This window comes from Copadichromis virginalis, linkage group LG3 (genome assembly GCF_057382275.1).
Source record: "Copadichromis virginalis isolate Kocher_CV1m ecotype Utaka linkage group LG3, C_Virginalis_male_GT1.1, whole genome shotgun sequence".
NCBI classification, from domain to species: domain Eukaryota; kingdom Metazoa; phylum Chordata; class Actinopteri; order Cichliformes; family Cichlidae; genus Copadichromis; species Copadichromis virginalis.
In genome coordinates this window covers 64,323,390-64,342,131 of record NC_140620.1, presented here as the reverse complement: position 1 = coordinate 64,342,131, position 18,742 = coordinate 64,323,390, and the positions used below count along the sequence as shown (strand labels likewise).

The following is an 18,742-nucleotide window of genomic DNA, read 5'->3' as shown; positions in this document are numbered from 1 at the left end:
GGTTTCCAGTTCATTTTGTAAGGAAAGCGGTTAAAATGTTTAAGAGGAAACAACCTACCTCTATGTTGTAAATCACTGAGTAGGTGTCATATTTCAGTTTAAGTACAATCTTATGCTTATGCATAAGCTTATGCTAGACGAGTCCAGAAGTACAGAAACCTTGTGTACAGCGTTGGAGATGAAGTTCTTCTCTTGAACATGAAACGTGGAAGGAAGGGAGGAAGACTTGATCCAGATTTTTCAGGACCCTACACCATTCAAGACATCGCTGGCAAATGTGTGAGATTAAAAAAACACGGAAGGAGCAACTTTAAGAAATCACTACAGCATTGACCATATCAAGCCATACAGAAGAAGCCACCATGTAAATATCAGTGACAATTAAAAATACCCAACTCGCAGTCAGACAGTGAACAGCAGCACAGACCTGAAGATGCCTCCCTGCCATCCTACTGCTAACCCTCAGTGCCAGCAAAGTCCAGAGGATTCATTATGCACCCAAAACGGCTGACACAAGGAGTTTAATTGTGTTCCAGGACCAGAAACGCGTGAACAAGAACTTCCCTCCCGGAAACAAAGCTTAGAAAATGAAGGTGACATAGTGAACAACTCTTTTTGACCAGTTGGTCATTTGTTGCCAGTTTGGCGTTGCAACTTAATTGACTGTTGCATGACTTTGTTTGCATTTTGAAGTCTTCAACTCATATTAGATGTAAAGAAACATGCAACGTGCACTGAGCTTGTGGAAGTCTGGAAATGGATCTGCCTGTCAGTAATTTTCTATTTTGCCCACCCGCTGTACCTTTCCTATTTCTCTGCGTGTAAATGCATGCCTATTGTATTGACTTTTTTCCTGTTGTGGCCCGTTGGCCTTTACCAAGCGTATCCACTAGAAATCTCATGCATGCCTGAGCTAACTTATCATATTTTTCTTTTAGTAAAGAGGCTATGGCGTGCAAAGGATACTGGGCGCTTGGAGGCAGCTGTTGGACCATACAAGTTATTGGATTCCTCTTTTCGAACACTGCAGGGGTCACGGTGGTTTCTGATGAGGTAAGAGAACTTATCATTATTGAGTCTGATTTCGAGGTTCTGCTCCTTCTGAAGCATTTGCAGTGCAGAGACCATTAATAGTTTAAAATGTGCGGGTAGGTGGGGGGGGGGGGGGGGGGGGGGGGTTATATTGCAAAACTCTGATAAGGTTTCACCCATTCACTTCAACAGGAAAAAATGTTAACAACCACAACACAGATGTTGTGACATCTGTGACATCATAATACCCAGTTTCAGTATATGCAGAAAGAACCTTTATCAGCAATTCTATTCCTTTAGATGTTTTTGTGTACAGCACTCAAGCAGTTACTTCAAAAATTGTTGCTGTTGTTGTATAAACTCAGATTTTTCAAAACAGGTCATTGATGCATATCTGCACCGTGTTATTGACAGACGAAAGGTAAGTAAGAAATGTCATTTACCTACTAATTTTGAAATAAAAAAAACCTATTTACTGTTCTATAACATTTTTCTATACTTGTGCAGAATGCTGCACACCTGCTCTGTTCAGTAGTTGCAAGCTCGTTGTTTTCTGGGCAGTTCAGATGCCTCAACTGGTATGTTGAAAGCTCAGAAGTGGTCCAAACAGTTGACTCCTTTCTGTTGCTGAGGAAAGAGTTCGGTTCCTTTAAAGAAGACTATATTTGAAAACACCCTGAGACGCATGGTACCTAAGTAAATCCAAATTACTCTGCACTTCCAATCCCACAGATGAAGTTCCCAGTTGAAGACGTGGCTGTGCCCTGTGAACTTTGGTACACACTGGATTCTTGTGGTATGTGTTCATTTTGTTATTAATTTGCATAATTTGTTGTGAAGCAGTTTCTTGCACAAAGTGTTATTTTTAAATAAGTTTTCAGTGGCACAAACAATTGTAATTTTTAATTTAACTTTTTCTTTAGATTGTCAACATTTCTGCACAGAAAATACTGCTCATAGACCCCATGGGAATGAAGGTGTTTATGACAGGAAAATTCTGCGCAACTGGAGGTATGTATGATACTGAGGTGTTATTCTTAGATTAAAAAAAAAAAATCTTGTTTCATTACAAACACTTTTGTTCAACTAGGAATTTTCTGAGGATGAGAGGGCATGAAGACACCATGGAGTGGCAGTTACAGACTATGCAACACAACAAGCGACAGGATTCCTGCAGTTGTGGAGTTTTACTGTTAAAGGTAACCCGTATTCAAATGATTCAGTTTCTTGTTAGCTAGAATTAAGACTTTAAGTGAATTTAAGTGAAGTGAAAGTTATTTCGGTCAACAACAACAAAGATGATCATTTTACATAGAAGTACTTAATCATACAGTAACTGAAAAAGGAATAGGCTGAAGCCTTGTGGCTTATAATTATCCTATCCTTTACCTAATTAAGACTTTACATTCTAATTATGATCAATCTCACAGTTTGCAGAACACTACCTTGATTTTGGAGAGGTCAGTGAGGTGTCAACCACTACAGAGCCAGTTGTGCTGGAGCGAATGCAGATAGCTTGCACCCTACTTGAAACCGAGGTAAGTCCAGTAAAGTCCTTATCACGTTAGTGCGTACTTCCAATTTAAATAGTGCTTTTCAAACAGCACAGTACAAATAGTGCTCTTCAAACACTTTCAGATAAGACCCTTCTCAAAGTCTAATTTAGACTAATTTTCCAGGAAGTATATTTGGAAAAAATGTACTATTATTTTTTAATTATTCAATAAATAATGTTTGATTAAAACCTAACTATGATTGTGTTTCAGGGAACGCTGAGGACTACTGCATTGTTTGCTCCATGTTAGATGCTAACGCTGACCGCAGCATGATTGAAATGGTAAAACAAAACAAAACAAAACAAAAGAAACACATAAGTCTTAGTATCATTACTTGCCAATCATAATTAAAATGTTGAGTAATAGTATTCACCAAACAGAATATGAGCCATTTATTTTTCCTTTCCAGGTGCAGTATGAATCTTGCCAAAGATGGGCACATTTTGCATGTGAAAAATATAAAGAGAGCAACCAAGAATATAAATGCCAAAAATGTAGCCAGAGTCAGACAGAGACTGTGCAGAGACTGTAGAAGGACAGAGCAGCAGCAGAGCAGTCCAGATACACTGATGATCCTCTGTCAGATCCAGAGGGACACACAGGGATGATGCTGGACTCTACATTGTGTCTGACAGTGGAGCTGTTCTCAGAGCAGTTCACTCTGCAGCACTGACAGTCATCTGCACTTCTTCTCATTCCTCTGTCAGTCACTGCTGGATGAAGCTCTCCTCTCCACCTCCCAGTAACATGGCCCAGTCAGAGCGTCTCTACACACAAGCTGCTGCTGCTTCAACCTCTCTGGATCATCAGGACACAGCTCCTCCTCTCTCAGCACACACACCGTCCTGTTTACCATCATCAGCTGCACCTGCAGAGAGAAGAAGGAAGAGCAGAGGAGATAAACGAGTGTTTCCAGAGACTCTTCATCAGCTGTCAGTCAGTGATGCAGCACATCCAGTATAAAGAGCAGCAGGGACTTCAGTGCTGGGACTGTACTAGGACTCATTGTTGCTTCACTTTTTCTAATCTTTGGATTTTTATTGAAGTTGATGAAAATGTTTTTCCCTCCTAGTTTGAGTTTGGACTTTCATTCATTAGAAGAACCTTGGTGTGTCCACTCTGAGCTCTGTAGGAACCCCAACAACAAGCCCAACAATCCAGATGGACGGTTCCAGCTGTTAACTGGAGGAATTCCATCCAAACATCTGCTCTCACTAAATTCTTCCTCACCTACAGACTGTGTTCTTCACTGCTTTGGAAATGAATGCAGTCATTGGTCTGCGTGCTGCTTTGTTCAGAGAGCTGATTGGCTGTTGACAGTGTTTGATCAGAGCGTGTCAGCCGTTACCATGGTGACCATAAAGGTCAGAAACAGGAAGTGTTTGTGTCCAATCCTGAAGCCTGTCACCATTCTCCTCTCACAGCTTCACTGAGAAGCTGCAGCTTTACAGGAAACACTGGATCTTTGTTTCATACTGACTGTGTTTAGTACAATACTGCTGACAGCACCACCCACTCACTCCATCACTCTACTGACCTCAGAGTCTCCAGTCTGTAGTCTGGACTCTGCTGAAGATCAGACAGCTGCTTCACATCTGGATCCTTCAGGTTGTTTCTCCACAGGTCCAGCACTCTCAGATGGGAGGGGTTGGACTTCAGTGCTGCTGCCAGATAATCACAGCTGATCTTTGACAAACCACAGCTCCTCAATCTGTATAAAGAATGAAAGATGTAAGTTTATTAGACAAAGTGTGAGCTTGAAATCATTCAGTGTTTCATCATCTGTTCAGAGCTGAAGAAGGTTCAGAATGTAGAAGTTTAGAAAATGGAAACTCCAAACAGCTGAAGCCAACAGGAAGCAGCTTCAAACAGGAAACTGTGCAGAGTTTCAGACTATATGTCCTGATGCAGCCAGTTGGATTTTGGAGATTTGAATCTCTGTTCTGTGACTAAGTCCTTGAATCATTTCTTCCAGTTGGTCCAACAAGACAGACTAAGTGTTGGACATGTGTTGTGGCTCCATTAGGGGAGCTTCTAAATGTGATGTGATGGCCCCTCTGGGTCTGTCAGGTCACAGCACTGAAGAGAGCTCAAACTGGGCACACAGTTGTTCCAGTCTGGACCAAAGACTCTATACTGGGACTGAGGGACTGCTTTGACTGCACCCACTGGGACTTTTTAAAGGCTCATGTTCTCACTTAGATCATCGATTTCTACTTACATTTCTTTCTGGGAAAAATGGGGATTACTTTGGAAACAGGAAGTATTTTCCCCAATAAGCAGCCCTGGATTAGTAAATCACTCCAACATGTTCTCAGGCAGAAGAAGCTGTCTTGTTATGAGGGAGAGAAGAAAAAGATTGAGGCACAGAAACTTGTTGAAAGAGAGATAAAGCAGCTAAAATCAGGTGTAAAAGTAAAGCAGAGGATGAGCTGAATAAAGGACACTCAAGGCTGGCTTGGAAAGGAATGAAGTCCATGGTGGGGATGCAGGACAAGGAGCAAAGATGAATGTGATGCTGAATCAGCAGAAGACTTGGACTCATTGGATTCCAGCTTTGATATCATTGATTTCAATGAAGAGCTTTGTGATTGTAGCAAAGGGCTGGTAGCTCTGAGAGTCCCACCGATGAGGTGTTTGTGTGGAAATCTCTTAGGCTACGATCACACTGCAGGCGAAAGCGCATCAAATCCGATTTTTTTGACCCTATGCGACCCATATCCGATCATGCTATGACAGTGTGAACGGCGCAAATCCGATATTTTCAAATCCGATCTGGGTCACTTTCGTATGTGGTACTGAATCCGATGTTTTAGAAAGCGACTGCTGTTTGAACGGTCAAGTCGCATTAAATCCGCCTTTTACGTCACCGACACAAGACTGAAGCCAATTATCAGCGCCCGAGAAGACATCGCGAACGCTTCCTAGCCATCCCGTGTAGATGTCAGTGAAACTGTTGGGAAGACAACGTAAACATTTTATTTGTACTGTATAATCTGCAGATTCTGACAGAAATCTGCAGCTATCCTTTGAAGCACCGCTCCTCTCTTAAACAGCAATAAGGATCATTATTAGGTTATTTACATTATTATGTAAATAACAAAATAACTTAAAGCAAAAAATTAGGAAACGTAAAGTCCGAAGTCTTTATATTAAGGGCCATCTGTCAAACAATATTCTTTGCTCTGGGTCTAAACAGAGCGCGTTGTGTGTGACATCTTCTTTTGCGCATGCGGGCCGCTTTGAGCGTTCACACTAGAGCGCGTTTGCTGTCGCATTTTATTTGTAGTGTGAACGAGGAGACAAAAAAATCGGATTTGATCAAAAAATCAGAATTGAGCATTAAGACCTGCAGTGTGAACGTAGCCTTAGTGGGACCAAAGAGAGAAAAAGCCCTGGTTCTGATGCTGTGGGAGGGAAATGATTGAAGTGTGCTGTGAGGAACTGACTGGGAGATTTTCACACATTTTCCAGTCCTCCTTGGAACAACAGGAATTTTCCAATCTTCCTTGGAACAACAGGAAGTTCCCAGCATATGGAAACAAAGGTTAAGTGTCCTATGGCACTCAGTGATGATGGTGCTGTGGCCCCACCACCTCCACCTCTTTGTAAAGGAACTAACTGTAATCTGAAGCTTCAAATGGAACTAAGACTTCCTCCACTATGTGGCAGTGTCTGATGAGAAAGTGTTAGTGGAGCTGGCCTGGAGTCAGAAACAGGAAGATGCAGGATTTGGGCTGAAATGGGGAAAAGTGGTTCGCACTAGTGCCTTAAAGCAAGAAGGTTGTAGGTTGAAGCTTGTTGGCCTTTCTGTGGAGGTTGGATGTTCTCCCACAGTCCAATGAAATGCTGCTTAGGTTCATTGGTGCTTCTAAATTGGCTGTAGGTGTGGATGTGAGAGAGTGCTTCTCTGTCTCTCTCTGTTGGCCCTGTGATGGACTGCTCACCTGTGCAGGTGGACCACGCCTCTTGCCCTATGACAGCTAGGGCACAGGCTGCAGCCCGGTGAGCCTAAGCTGAATAAACAGTTAGCAAAAATGATCCATAGATGGCCTGAAATCCCCCAGTTAGCAGTTTGGTAGATAGCTATGACATGCTAATCCCATCCAGCAGCTGTATTCTACCTGTAAGCTGATCCCTGCTGAGCCAAAGCACTTTTTCATATACAAATTACAACCTTTAATAGAAACCTATTGGTCAGCATCTTATTAGCCTGCTGTTAGCTTCATTCCACAGAAAACTGAGAGAAACTAACAGAGTTGATAAAGAATAAAGAGAAATGTGCTGATTTAAAGCCTTTGAAGTGCTTCAGATGATCTCTGTCCACTTCTGTCCACTCATTCATTCATGTAAGCTTTCTAATGCAGCTTTGATCTTCACAGTCTGCTTCATGAAACTCATTCTAACCCTGAATGTCAGAGTGTTCCTCCTTCTCTTTCCCATCATTCATGCTGGCAGTGGAGGAGATTTGGATGTTGGACTGTGTTTTGGATGATGTGTGTATGTTTGTGTTGGACTGCTGTCTGTAAAGCAAACGCACATTTTGCTTTGGATTTCAGTGTCAGACAGACTTTAAGGTGGAATGAAGAGTTGGAGAGTTTCACAGTGAATTATCCAGTGGAGGATTTTTCTTCTTCTTTGAAGGTTTGAAATGTGAACATTGTTCTGCTGCAGTCAATGGACTAAACCAGAGAAGAAGAAAACAGACTTTACCATGAAGATCCTCAGTGTGGATCAGTATAATATCAGCCTGATGTCTGCAGTTTAGTGTCAGCACAACTTTCACATCATATTCATCTCAGCACAACTAAAACATGCTGACTGACCTCAGAGTTTCAAGTCCACATCCTGGACTCTCCAGGAAACCACACAGATGCTTCACTCCTGAATCCTGCAGCTTGTAGTTGATGCTCAGGTCCAGCTCTCTCAGATGGGAGGGGTTGGACTTCAGTGCTGCTGCCAGATAATCACAGCTGATCTCTGACAAACCACAGTCCCACAATCTGTATAAAGAATGAAAGATGTAAGTTTATTAGACAAAGTGTGAGCTTGAAATCATTCAGTGTTTCATCATCTGTTCAGAGCTGAAGAAGGTTCAGAATGTAGAAGTTTAGAAAATGGAAACTCCAAACAGCTGACAGAGTTCATACGCCTTTGTCAGGGTCAAATTCAAGCAAGACCATGTGAAAATTAAAACACATCATCCTAGGTGAACTTAAACACCTTTGTTCCCCTTTTGTTAAGACATAGAAAAGTACACCACACAAAAATACTGCAAAAGGAAACGGTCGCCTTATATACATAGTGTATAAACTCAAAATGCACATTTCACTTCAAATTAAGATTAAGGCTTTGAACAGATCACATAGTTCAGTTCAACATATAAGACTTTAAGAATGCACAAGCATCTACTTAAAATCTATTTAATTTATCATCCATGATATTATTTTGTACAATTCCAATGTATTTTGTTCATCTCCCTTAAATAAACAGGCAGTCTTAAAGTATGAAATATTCATATACAAACACATATAAATGTGTGTACTGTCTCAGTGGCTGATAGTACCCCACAGGCCTCAGTGTGAGCTTGAAGACATTTATAATGTTTAAGTAGTTTAATGTGCAGGTGCTGACGATAAACACATTTTGAATGAAAGCCGGGGAACTTTGGTAGCACAGAAACAAGTGGCTATTCTTTGTGACTATATGGATCACTCACAATACCATTATTTCACACAAAGGCACCAAATTAATACTCAAAAAAGCTGCAGCAATACACACAAATATAAACAGTACTTGGTGACAACTTTGCTTTTAGCCTTTAACCCTTCTTGACTACTTTTGATGTGGCCTCTATATTTTACCTTTAAAAACAGTTTATCTTGCCAATCTGTTATTTTCTCATTTTGACCAACTGTATCAGCACAATTTATCTAAATTCAGACAAAATTTAAAATACAAGTAGAAAGTGATATTTTGACTGTAAAAACCACACACATGTTTAACGAATCATCTTCATAACTTGAAATGCAAATAGAGATTGTACACTTTTAAAAATACGCACACGTTTTGCAAACAACAAAGTTATATGGTACTATTTACCAAAAAATGCAGCCAAGGCTCAGACGTTTTTCATATAATCATTTCAAACTATTTACAGAACAATCAGGTGTCAAACAATAGTTTGTGTCACTCTAACACATATGAGAACAGCACAGGGATAAACCTGCAGGTCTGACAGCAGGTGTGTCACTCAGCGTTTACACTGCAATCTGCCTTTGTTGGCTTTAAGGCAGCAACTGTGACGATCACTAGTAGAACTGACACACAAAACAAAACAACAGCTACACACTAAATACACAAGACAACAAACTAACTTGAGACCAAACACGGTAAACGTCACAAATCTCTCACGTATCAAAACTCTCTCTCTCTTTCGCTCACTCGCTCTCTCTTGCCGGTCACTCCTAAAACTTCCCCCTTTTGCTAAACAACCAAATGTCATGTTTCCATATCATTTTTGATTGGTCGACATGGTACATTTTCCCACCTATAGGGCTTTGGAGCGTGATGTCACGGGAGATGGGCCACGCCCCCTTCCGCCATGACAGTAGGCCAGCCAAAGGATACCATTTCAGCTATGGATCGTACGTGTTGTGTTGTCGGTTGCAACGTTAGATCACACGATCGTGAAGGCAAGAAGCTGGATAACGGGCTCTCTTTTCATCGTTTTCCATCCTGGAGGCAACGTGAGGGATCCCATGTATCCGATATTACTAAACAAAGACGTCAGGCTTGGATTGCAGCGGTGAGACGAGGGGATATCGAGTTCTCTGCAATCCCCAGCTTTTTGTTGGTTTGCTCACGGCATTTTCTTTCCGGTGAGTTCTAAATTAATTCATATCACTCTTGAAAGGCTTTTAGTGTTATTTTCAACGTGCTGAGGTCATAGATAATGAGATAAAACATGCTAATGTGTGATGCTGCAGAACCACATCATGTCGACTGAGTAGCTTATGATTTGGCATTATTGGAGGCAAACCAGCATATGAAATGGATGTAACAAATCCAGACTGGGCACCAACACTGCACATGGGGCATGACGACATACCTGTATCAGACTCGGACCGGCACTCAAGGCGTACGCAACGGAAGCGAAAAAGAGCACCCATCGGAGGTAAACAACCCCCCCCCCCTCTAAAAACATACTAAATTGCTATCACTGTACACTAATCCGCACATAACTTCCAGATGAATCACACACCTGTCATTGGAATATTGGTGTACATTTACCTTATGTCTAATTTTATCTTACAGGCTTTCGTTATGCAGCTGCAGAGTCTGAAGGTGTGCCCCGTGCAGAAGTGATTGATGAAGATCTGACAGAAGACCAACAGCAAAATCACAATGTCATGGAGGCAGTGGACAGCAGTTGTGTTGGACAAGTGGAGGTTGAGGTACCAGCTGCAAATGTGGATATACTGAAGAAATGTAAACCTTTTAAAATGATGACAGATTACAAACTCTCAGCTGTGTCTGTAATCAAACCTCTGTAACTTTGCTTCACTTCAGCAGCATCAGCTCATGTTCACATGTTGATTCATGGTTTGCTTCAGTTTTTGATGGACTGCAGAATATTTTGAAGGTTATCTGCTATAAAAAGCCAGAACAGGAAAATCTGCTTCATGTGTTTCTGTTTGATCCTCAGTGACTTTGACACAAAGGCCTCTGCTGTGATGATCACACCTCTGATCAAGTCTCACAGTGTCAGCTTTGTTTTTATACATATGGATATGTGCTGATAAATGATCAGAGTTATAATATTTCCCACTGCCTGCTGTGTGCCGTGACCTTTGACCTGCTAAAGACAGTCAGCTGTGGATTATTCATTGTTGTGTCTGATACTTAGAACTGTGAGGAAGAACACTACACAGTTAATCAGGGTCCCCTCTCTCTGAATCAGGAAAGGTGGGCAGGCCGCGTGTGGGCCGCGGGCCATACGTTGAGTCTCACTGTTTGAAATGTGAACATTGTTCTGCTGCAGTCAATGGACTAAACCAGAGAAGAAGAAAACAGACTTTACCATGAAGATCCTCAGTGTGGATCAGTATAATATCAGCCTGATGTCTGCAGTTTAGTGTCAGCACAACTTTCACATCATATTCATCTCAGCACAACTAAAACATGCTGACTGACCTCAGAGTTTCAAGTCCACATCCTGGACTCTCCAGGAAACCACACAGATGCTTCACTCCTGAATCCTGCAGCTTGTTGTTCCTGCTCAGGTCCAGCTCTCTCAGATGGGAGGGGTTGGACTTCAGTGCTGCTGCCAGATAATCACAGCTGATCTCTGACAAACCACAGCCCCTCAATCTGTATAAAGAATGAAAGATGTAAGTTTATTAGACAAAGTGTGAGCTTGAAATCATTCAGTGTTTCATCATCTGTTCAGAGCTGAAGAAGGTTCAGAATGTAGAAGTTTAGAAAATGGAAACTCCAAACAGCTGACAGAGTTCATACGCCTTTGTCAGGGTCAAATTCAAGCAAGACCATGTGAAAATTAAAACACATCATCCTAGGTGAACTTAAACACCTTTGTTCCCCTTTTGTTAAGACATAGAAAAGTACACCACACAAAAATACTGCAAAAGGAAACGGTCGCCTTATATACATAGTGTATAAACTCAAAATGCACATTTCACTTCAAATTAAGATTAAGGCTTTGAACAGATCACATAGTTCAGTTCAACATATAAGACTTTAAGAATGCACAAGCATCTACTTAAAATCTATTTAATTTATCATCCATGATATTATTTTGTACAATTCCAATGTATTTTGTTCATCTCCCTTAAATAAACAGGCAGTCTTAAAGTATGAAATATTCATATACAAACACATATAAATGTGTGTACTGTCTCAGTGGCTGATAGTACCCCACAGGCCTCAGTGTGAGCTTGAAGACATTTATAATGTTTAAGTAGTTTAATGTGCAGGTGCTGACGATAAACACATTTTGAATGAAAGCCGGGGAACTTTGGTAGCACAGAAACAAGTGGCTATTCTTTGTGACTATATGGATCACTCACAATACCATTATTTCACACAAAGGCACCAAATTAATACTCAAAAAAGCTGCAGCAATACACACAAATATAAACAGTACTTGGTGACAACTTTGCTTTTAGCCTTTAACCCTTCTTGACTACTTTTGATGTGGCCTCTATATTTTACCTTTAAAAACAGTTTATCTTGCCAATCTGTTATTTTCTCATTTTGACCAACTGTATCAGCACAATTTATCTAAATTCAGACAAAATTTAAAATACACGTAGAAAGTGATATTTTGACTGTAAAAACCACACACATGTTTAACGAATCATCTTCATAACTTGAAATGCAAATAGAGATTGTACACTTTTAAAAATACGCACACGTTTTGCAAACAACAAAGTTATATGGTACTATTTACCAAAAAATGCAGCCAAGGCTCAGACGTTTTTCATATAATCATTTCAAACTATTTACAGAACAATCAGGTGTCAAACAATAGTTTGTGTCACTCTAACACATATGAGAACAGCACAGGGATAAACCTGCAGGTCTGACAGCAGGTGTGTCACTCAGCGTTTACACTGCAATCTGCCTTTGTTGGCTTTAAGGCAGCAACTGTGACGATCACTAGTAGAACTGACACACAAAACAAAACAACAGCTACACACTAAATACACAAGACAACAAACTAACTTGAGACCAAACACGGTAAACGTCACAAATCTCTCACGTATCAAAACTCTCTCTCTCTTTCGCTCACTCGCTCTCTCTTGCCGGTCACTCCTAAAACTTCCCCCTTTTGCTAAACAACCAAATGTCATGTTTCCATATCATTTTTGATTGGTCGACATGGTACATTTTCCCACCTATAGGGCTTTGGAGCGTGATGTCACGGGAGATGGGCCATGCCCCCTTCCGCCATGACAGTAGGCCAGCCAAAGGATACCATTTCAGCTATGGATCGTACGTGTTGTGTTGTCGGTTGCAACGTTAGATCACACGATCGTGAAGGCAAGAAGCTGGATAACGGGCTCTCTTTTCATCGTTTTCCGTCCTGGAGGCAACGTGAGGGATCCCATGTATCCGATATTACTAAACAAAGACGTCAGGCTTGGATTGCAGCGGTGAGACGAGGGGATATCGAGTTCTCTGCAATCCCCAGCTTTTTGTTGGTTTGCTCACGGCATTTTCTTTCCGGTGAGTTCTAAATTAATTCATATCACTCTTGAAAGGCTTTTAGTGTGATTTTCAATGTGCTGAGGTCATAGATAATGAGATAAAACATGCTAATGTGTGATGCTGCAGAACCACATCATGTCGACTGAGTAGCTTATGATTTGGCATTATTGGAGGCAAACCAGCATATGAAATGGATGTAACAAATCCAGACTGGGAACCAACACTGCACATGGGGCATGACGACATACCTGTATCAGACTCGGACCGGCACTCAAGGCGTACGCAACGGGAGCGAAAAAGAGCACCCATCGGAGGTAAACAACCCCCCCCCCTCTAAAAACATACTAAATTGCTATCACTGTACACTAATCCGCACATAACTTCCAGATGAATCACACACCTGTCATTGGAATATTGGTGTACATTTACCTTATGTCTAATTTTATCTTACAGGCTTTCGTTATGCAGCTGCAGAGTCTGAAGGTGTGCCCCGTGCAGAAGTGATTGATGAAGATCTGACAGAAGACCAACAGCAAAATCACAATGTCATGGAGGCAGTGGACAGCAGTTGTGTTGGACAAGTGGAGGTTGAGGTACCAGCTGCAAATGTGGATATACTGAAGAAATGTAAACCTTTTAAAATGATGACAGATTACAAACTCTCAGCTGTGTCTGTAATCAAACCTCTGTAACTTTGCTTCACTTCAGCAGCATCAGCTCATGTTCACATGTTGATTCATGGTTCGCTTCAGTTTTTGATGGACTGCAGAATATTTTGAAGGTTATCTGCTATAAAAAGCCAGAACAGGAAAATCTGCTTCATGTGTTTCTGTTTGATCCTCAGTGACTTTGACACAAAGGCCTCTGCTGTGATGATCACACCTCTGATCAAGTCTCACAGTGTCAGCTTTGTTTTTATACATATGGATATGTGCTGATAAATGATCAGAGTTATAATATTTCCCACTGTCTGCTGTGTGCCGTGACCTTTGACCTGCTAAAGACAGTCAGCTGTGGATTATTCATTGTTGTGTCTGATACTTAGAACTGTGAGGAAGAACACTACACAGTTAATCAGGGTCCCCTCTCTCTGAATCAGGAAAGGTGGGCAGGCCGCGTGTGGGCCGCGGGCCATACGTTGAGTCTCACTGTTTGAAATGTGAACATTGTTCTGCTGCAGTCAATGGACTAAACCAGAGAAGAAGAAAACAGACTTTACCATGAAGATCCTCAGTGTGGATCAGTATAATATCAGCCTGATGTCTGCAGTTTAGTGTCAGCACAACTTTCACATCATATTTATCTCAGCACAACTAAAACATGCTGACTGACCTCAGAGTTTCAAGTCCACATCCTGGACTCTCCAGGAAACCACACAGATGCTTCACTCCTGAATCCTGCAGCTTGTTGTTCAGGCTCAGGTTCAGCTGTCTCAGATGGGAGGGGTTGGACTTCAGTGCTGCTGCCAGATAATCACAGCTGATCTCTGACAAACCACAGTCCATCAATCTGTATAAAGAATGAAAGATGTAAGTTTATTAGACAAAGTGTGAGCTTGAAATCATTCAGTGTTTCATCATCTGTTCAGAGCTGAAGAAGGTTCAGAATGTAGAAGTTTAGAAAATGGAAACTCCAAACAGCTGAAGCCAACAGGAAGCAGCTTCAAACAAACACAACAAGACAAAAAACTCTGAATGTTTCACATTAAAGTCGTACATTTATCATAAAAACAGGACAAAGACTTGAAAAAGTCGTGTTTTTCCTTCCAGGAACCACAAGGCTTCACTTTTAAAGGTGAAGTGTGAAAGAAATGGACATATTTGAAGTCCAACACCTTTTTCCAGTCACATTATTAAAGCAGACAAACTACAAGCTCATTTTCATTCCAACAAGTCATCTTCTGACCTGGACTAACAACACTGGTCTCTATGTGCAGCTGGCTGTGAGACCAGTGCTCAGGGAGCGTCTACAAAGTGCAACACTGAAAGAACATCGCACACTAGCTTTGTCCCAAAACGTCGGCTGCATCCTTCGGAGGACCCGGTATTCACGGCCTACGTGGGCCGGGTCCTTCAAAGATCGAAAAGGCTGGAAGTGCGAGGCTGTGAAATGGGACGGTCTAGCCTTCAGATTTGCGTCACCGCTGTCTTTGTGGAGTTTAATAAACTCGGCCGTCTGCTCCTTGCTATCTAAAATATAACAGGACACTGGCGTAAATTCTCGACCGTCTCACACTTCTGTTTAATCAGTTTCCTGTTTAACGTTTATTCAGCTGTGTGAAAATCCCGGAGGAACTTTGATCTCAGCCAAACCGATTTACTCCGGAACAAATAAAACACAGAAAAAAGGCAAACAATTACATTTTTAAGTTATCCGGGTGACTTATATATCGTGTTTCACCTGAGTAGCGAAAGAGCAGGGGTCTGAAAACGATGAAGCCGGGCGTCCGCTGCTCTCGCCGGCTGGAGTGACCATTGAACCCCCCGGCTTGCTAGCGAGCGGGTGGGGAACAGACGTCTCCGAAAACGTCGGCACACTTTTGCAAATATGCGATGTCTTGATAAACCAAGCAGATATTTGAAGTTTACACAGCTACTTTCTCGCCTGAAAATATGTTAAAAGTTTATTTTGTGACCCAGAAAGATTAATAAGAGTAATTTGAAAACTTAGTAGCTGCCGCCATTGTTGGCAGCTGAAATTTGGCTGGGCCGCGCTATGAATTCTGGGATATGGTGGGCCACGAAGGACACACCCGACGAATCCTTCAAATTCGGGGAAATGAAGGACGCATTTGTGCATTTGCATGCGCAAAAGAAGACTTCACACACAACGCGCTCTGTTTAGACCCAGAGCAAAGAATATTGTTTGACAGATGACCCTTAATATGAAGACTTCGGGCTTTACGTTTCCCAATTTTTGCTTTAAGTTATTTTGTTATTTACATAATAATGTAGATAACCTAATAATGATCCTTATTGCTGTTTTAGAGGAGCGGTGCTTCAAAGGATAGCTGCAGATTTCTGTCAGAATCTGCAGATTATACAGTACAAATAAAATGTTCACGTTTCTCCAACGTTGTCTTCCCAACAGTTTCACTGACATCTACACGGGATGGCCAGGAAGCGTTCGCGATGTCTTATCGGGCGCTGATAATTGGCGTCTGTCTTGTGTTGGTGACGTAAAAGACGGATTTAATGCGACATGACCGTTCAAACAGCAGTCGCTTTCTAAAACATCGGATATGTATCGGATTCAGTACCACATACGAAAGTGACCCAGGTCGGATTTGAAAATATCGGATTCGCGACGTTCACACTGTCATAGCATGATCGGATATGGGTCGCATAGGGTCAAAAAAGTCAGATTTATAAAGGTCAGAAAAATCGGATTTGATGCGCTTTCGCCTGCAGTGTGAACGTAGCCTTACTCTCAAATCCTCCCTAATAACAAGAACATAATTACACTTTAGCCACAAGAGGGCAGCAGCATTAATACAAGTCACATGTATATAAAGGTACAGTGATTATATTACAGTGATTTTGACAAAAACAAAACAGAGGTTCATGGCAGTGTGTTTTTCATAACATACCAACCAAATTAAATAATAAAAACTTTATAACTTACAGAGCTTTTTTAGAGACTTTGACCACTGGCAGCAGCCTCAGAAGAGCCTCCTCTGAAGCAAAGTATTTCTTCAGGTCAAACACATCCAGATCTTTTTCTGATGACAGTAAGATGAAGACCAGAGCTGACCACTGAGCAGGAGACAGTTTATCTGTGGAGAGACGTCCTGATCTCAGGGACTGTTGGATCTCCTCCACTAGAGAACGATCATTCAGTTCATTCAGACAGTGAAACAGATTGATGCTTTTCTCTGCAGACAGATTCTCACTGAGCTTCTTCTTGATGTACTGAACTGCTTCTTGATTGGTCTTTGAGCTACTTCCTGTTTGTGTCATCAGGCCTTGCAAACGAGTTTGATTAGTCTTCAGACCCAAGAGAAAACGAAGGAACAAGTCCAGGTGTCCATTGGGGCTCTGTAAGGCCTTGTCCACAGCACACTGGTAGAAGTATTTCTTTGAAGATTTTCTTGTTTGAAACACCTTCCAAGTTGTTTCTTGCTCTTCCAGCAGATTGAGTCCAGAGTTGATGAAGGTCAGGTGGACATGAAGAGCAGCCAGAAACTCCTGAACACTGAGATGAACAAAGCAGAACACCTTGTTCTGGTACAGTTGGTTCTCCTCTTTAAAGATCTGTGTGAACACTCCTGAGTACACTGAGGCTGCTCTGATATCGATGCCACACTCTGTCAGGTCTGGTTCATAGAAGATCAGGTTTCCTTTCTGCAGCTGATCAAAAGCCAGTTTTCCCAGTGACTCAATCATCTTCCTGCTCTCTGGACTCCAGTGTGGATCTGTCTCAGCTCCTCCATCATATTTGATACTCTTGACTTTGGCCTGAACCACCAGGAAGTGGATGTACATCTCAGTCAGGGTGTTGGGCAGCTCTCCTCCCTCTCTGGTTTCCAGCACATCCTCCAGAACTGTAGCAGTGATCCAGCAGAAGACTGGGATGTGACACATGATGTGGAGGCTTCGAGCTTTCTTGATGTGGGAGATGATCCTGCTGGCCTGCTCCTCATCTCTGAATCTCTTCCTGAAGTACTCCTCCTTCTGTGGGTCAGTGAACCCTCTGACCTCTGTCACCATGTCGACACACTGAGGAGGGATCTGATTGGCTGCTGCAGGTCGTGTTGTTATCCAAAGGCGAGCAGAAGGGAGCAGGTTCCCTCTGATGAGGTTTGTCAGCAGCTCATCCAATGAGGTGGACTTTCTGGTTTCAGTCAGGATTTTAGTTTTCTTGAAGTCCAAATTAAGTCGACACTCATCCAGACCATCAAGTATGAACACAACCTGGAAGTCTTCAAGCCTGCAGATTCCTGATTCGTTAGTTTGATTAAAGAAGTGATGAACAAGTTCCACCAAGGTGAACTTTTCCTCTTTCAGCACATTCAGCTCTCTGAAAGTGAATGGAAATATGAACTGGATGTCCTGGTTGGCTTTGTCTTCAGCCCAGTCCAGGCTGTATTTCTGTGTTAAGACTGTTTTCCCAATGCCAGCCACTCCCTTTGTCAGCACTGTTCTGATTGGTTCATCTCTTCCTGGTGAGGCTTTAAAGATGTCTTCTTGTCTGATTGTTGTTTCTGGTCTGTCTGGTTTCCTGGATGCTGTTTCAATCTGTCTGACCTCATGTTCCTCATTGACCTCTGCAGTCCCTCCCTCTGTGATGTAGAGCTCTGTGTAGATCTGATTCAGGAGGGTTGGGCTTCCTGCTTTAGCGATGCCCTCAAACACACACTGGAACTTCTTCTTCAGTTGGGCTTTAAGTTCTCGTTTACGGAGTGGAGCAAATATTTCTGAAGGTAAGAAATTCAGAAAAAAATATTATATAATAAATATCATAGCCTTTCACTACCCTGAAAGGATGAATGTCTATTGGTCCATTTCTTGAGCTATTAGGAAAGATCAATATTCAGTCTTTAGAGAAATTCTCTTACTGCTCTGCAGATGGTCAGCCATCTCATGCTGCTTAAGTCTCCTCAAGAAGTGGAGTGTGATCTTCAGAAATGCTTCTCTGCAGCTCTTTCTTTCATCTTCATCCTCTCCTTCAAACATCTCCTCATCCTCCATCTGGCTCTTTAAAGTTTCTGGGTGATCTGGACTCAGAAGCTTCTGGATCTTCTTCAGCTCGTTCTTCACAAACATGGTGATGTTGTCCTCCAGCCGCTGGAAAAGAAGACTATATGAATTACCCAGTGGTAAATGGACTGGTTCTTATATAGCTCTCTTTGATACTCTGTGCACACAAAGCATTTATACAACATGCCTCATTCAACCAAGCACATTGTTCTATGCTTAAAT

The 18,742-nt window shown here is 41.9% G+C and overlaps 1 protein-coding gene across 2 annotated transcripts; it reads right to left on the bottom strand.

Moving 5' to 3' along the window:
- Positions 1–7,395: 7,395 nt before the first annotated feature.
- Positions 7,396–18,605, bottom strand: LOC146716609 (protein NLRC3-like). Of its 2 annotated transcripts, XM_085452549.1 has the most exons (4): positions 18,379–18,605; positions 16,446–18,237; positions 14,154–14,330; positions 10,766–10,961 (listed from the first exon to the last, which is right to left on the bottom strand). In XM_085452549.1, exons 1-4 carry the CDS (start codon positions 18,584–18,586, stop codon positions 10,766–10,768), a joined length of 2,373 nt encoding a protein of 790 aa, XP_085308675.1. In that variant the 5' UTR covers positions 18,587–18,605. The 2 variants fall into 2 exon arrangements, with proteins under 2 accessions (XP_085308676.1, XP_085308675.1); XM_085452550.1 differs by lacking the exons at positions 10,766–10,961; positions 14,154–14,330 and adding an exon at positions 7,396–7,591.
- Positions 18,606–18,742: the final 137 nt, after the last annotated feature.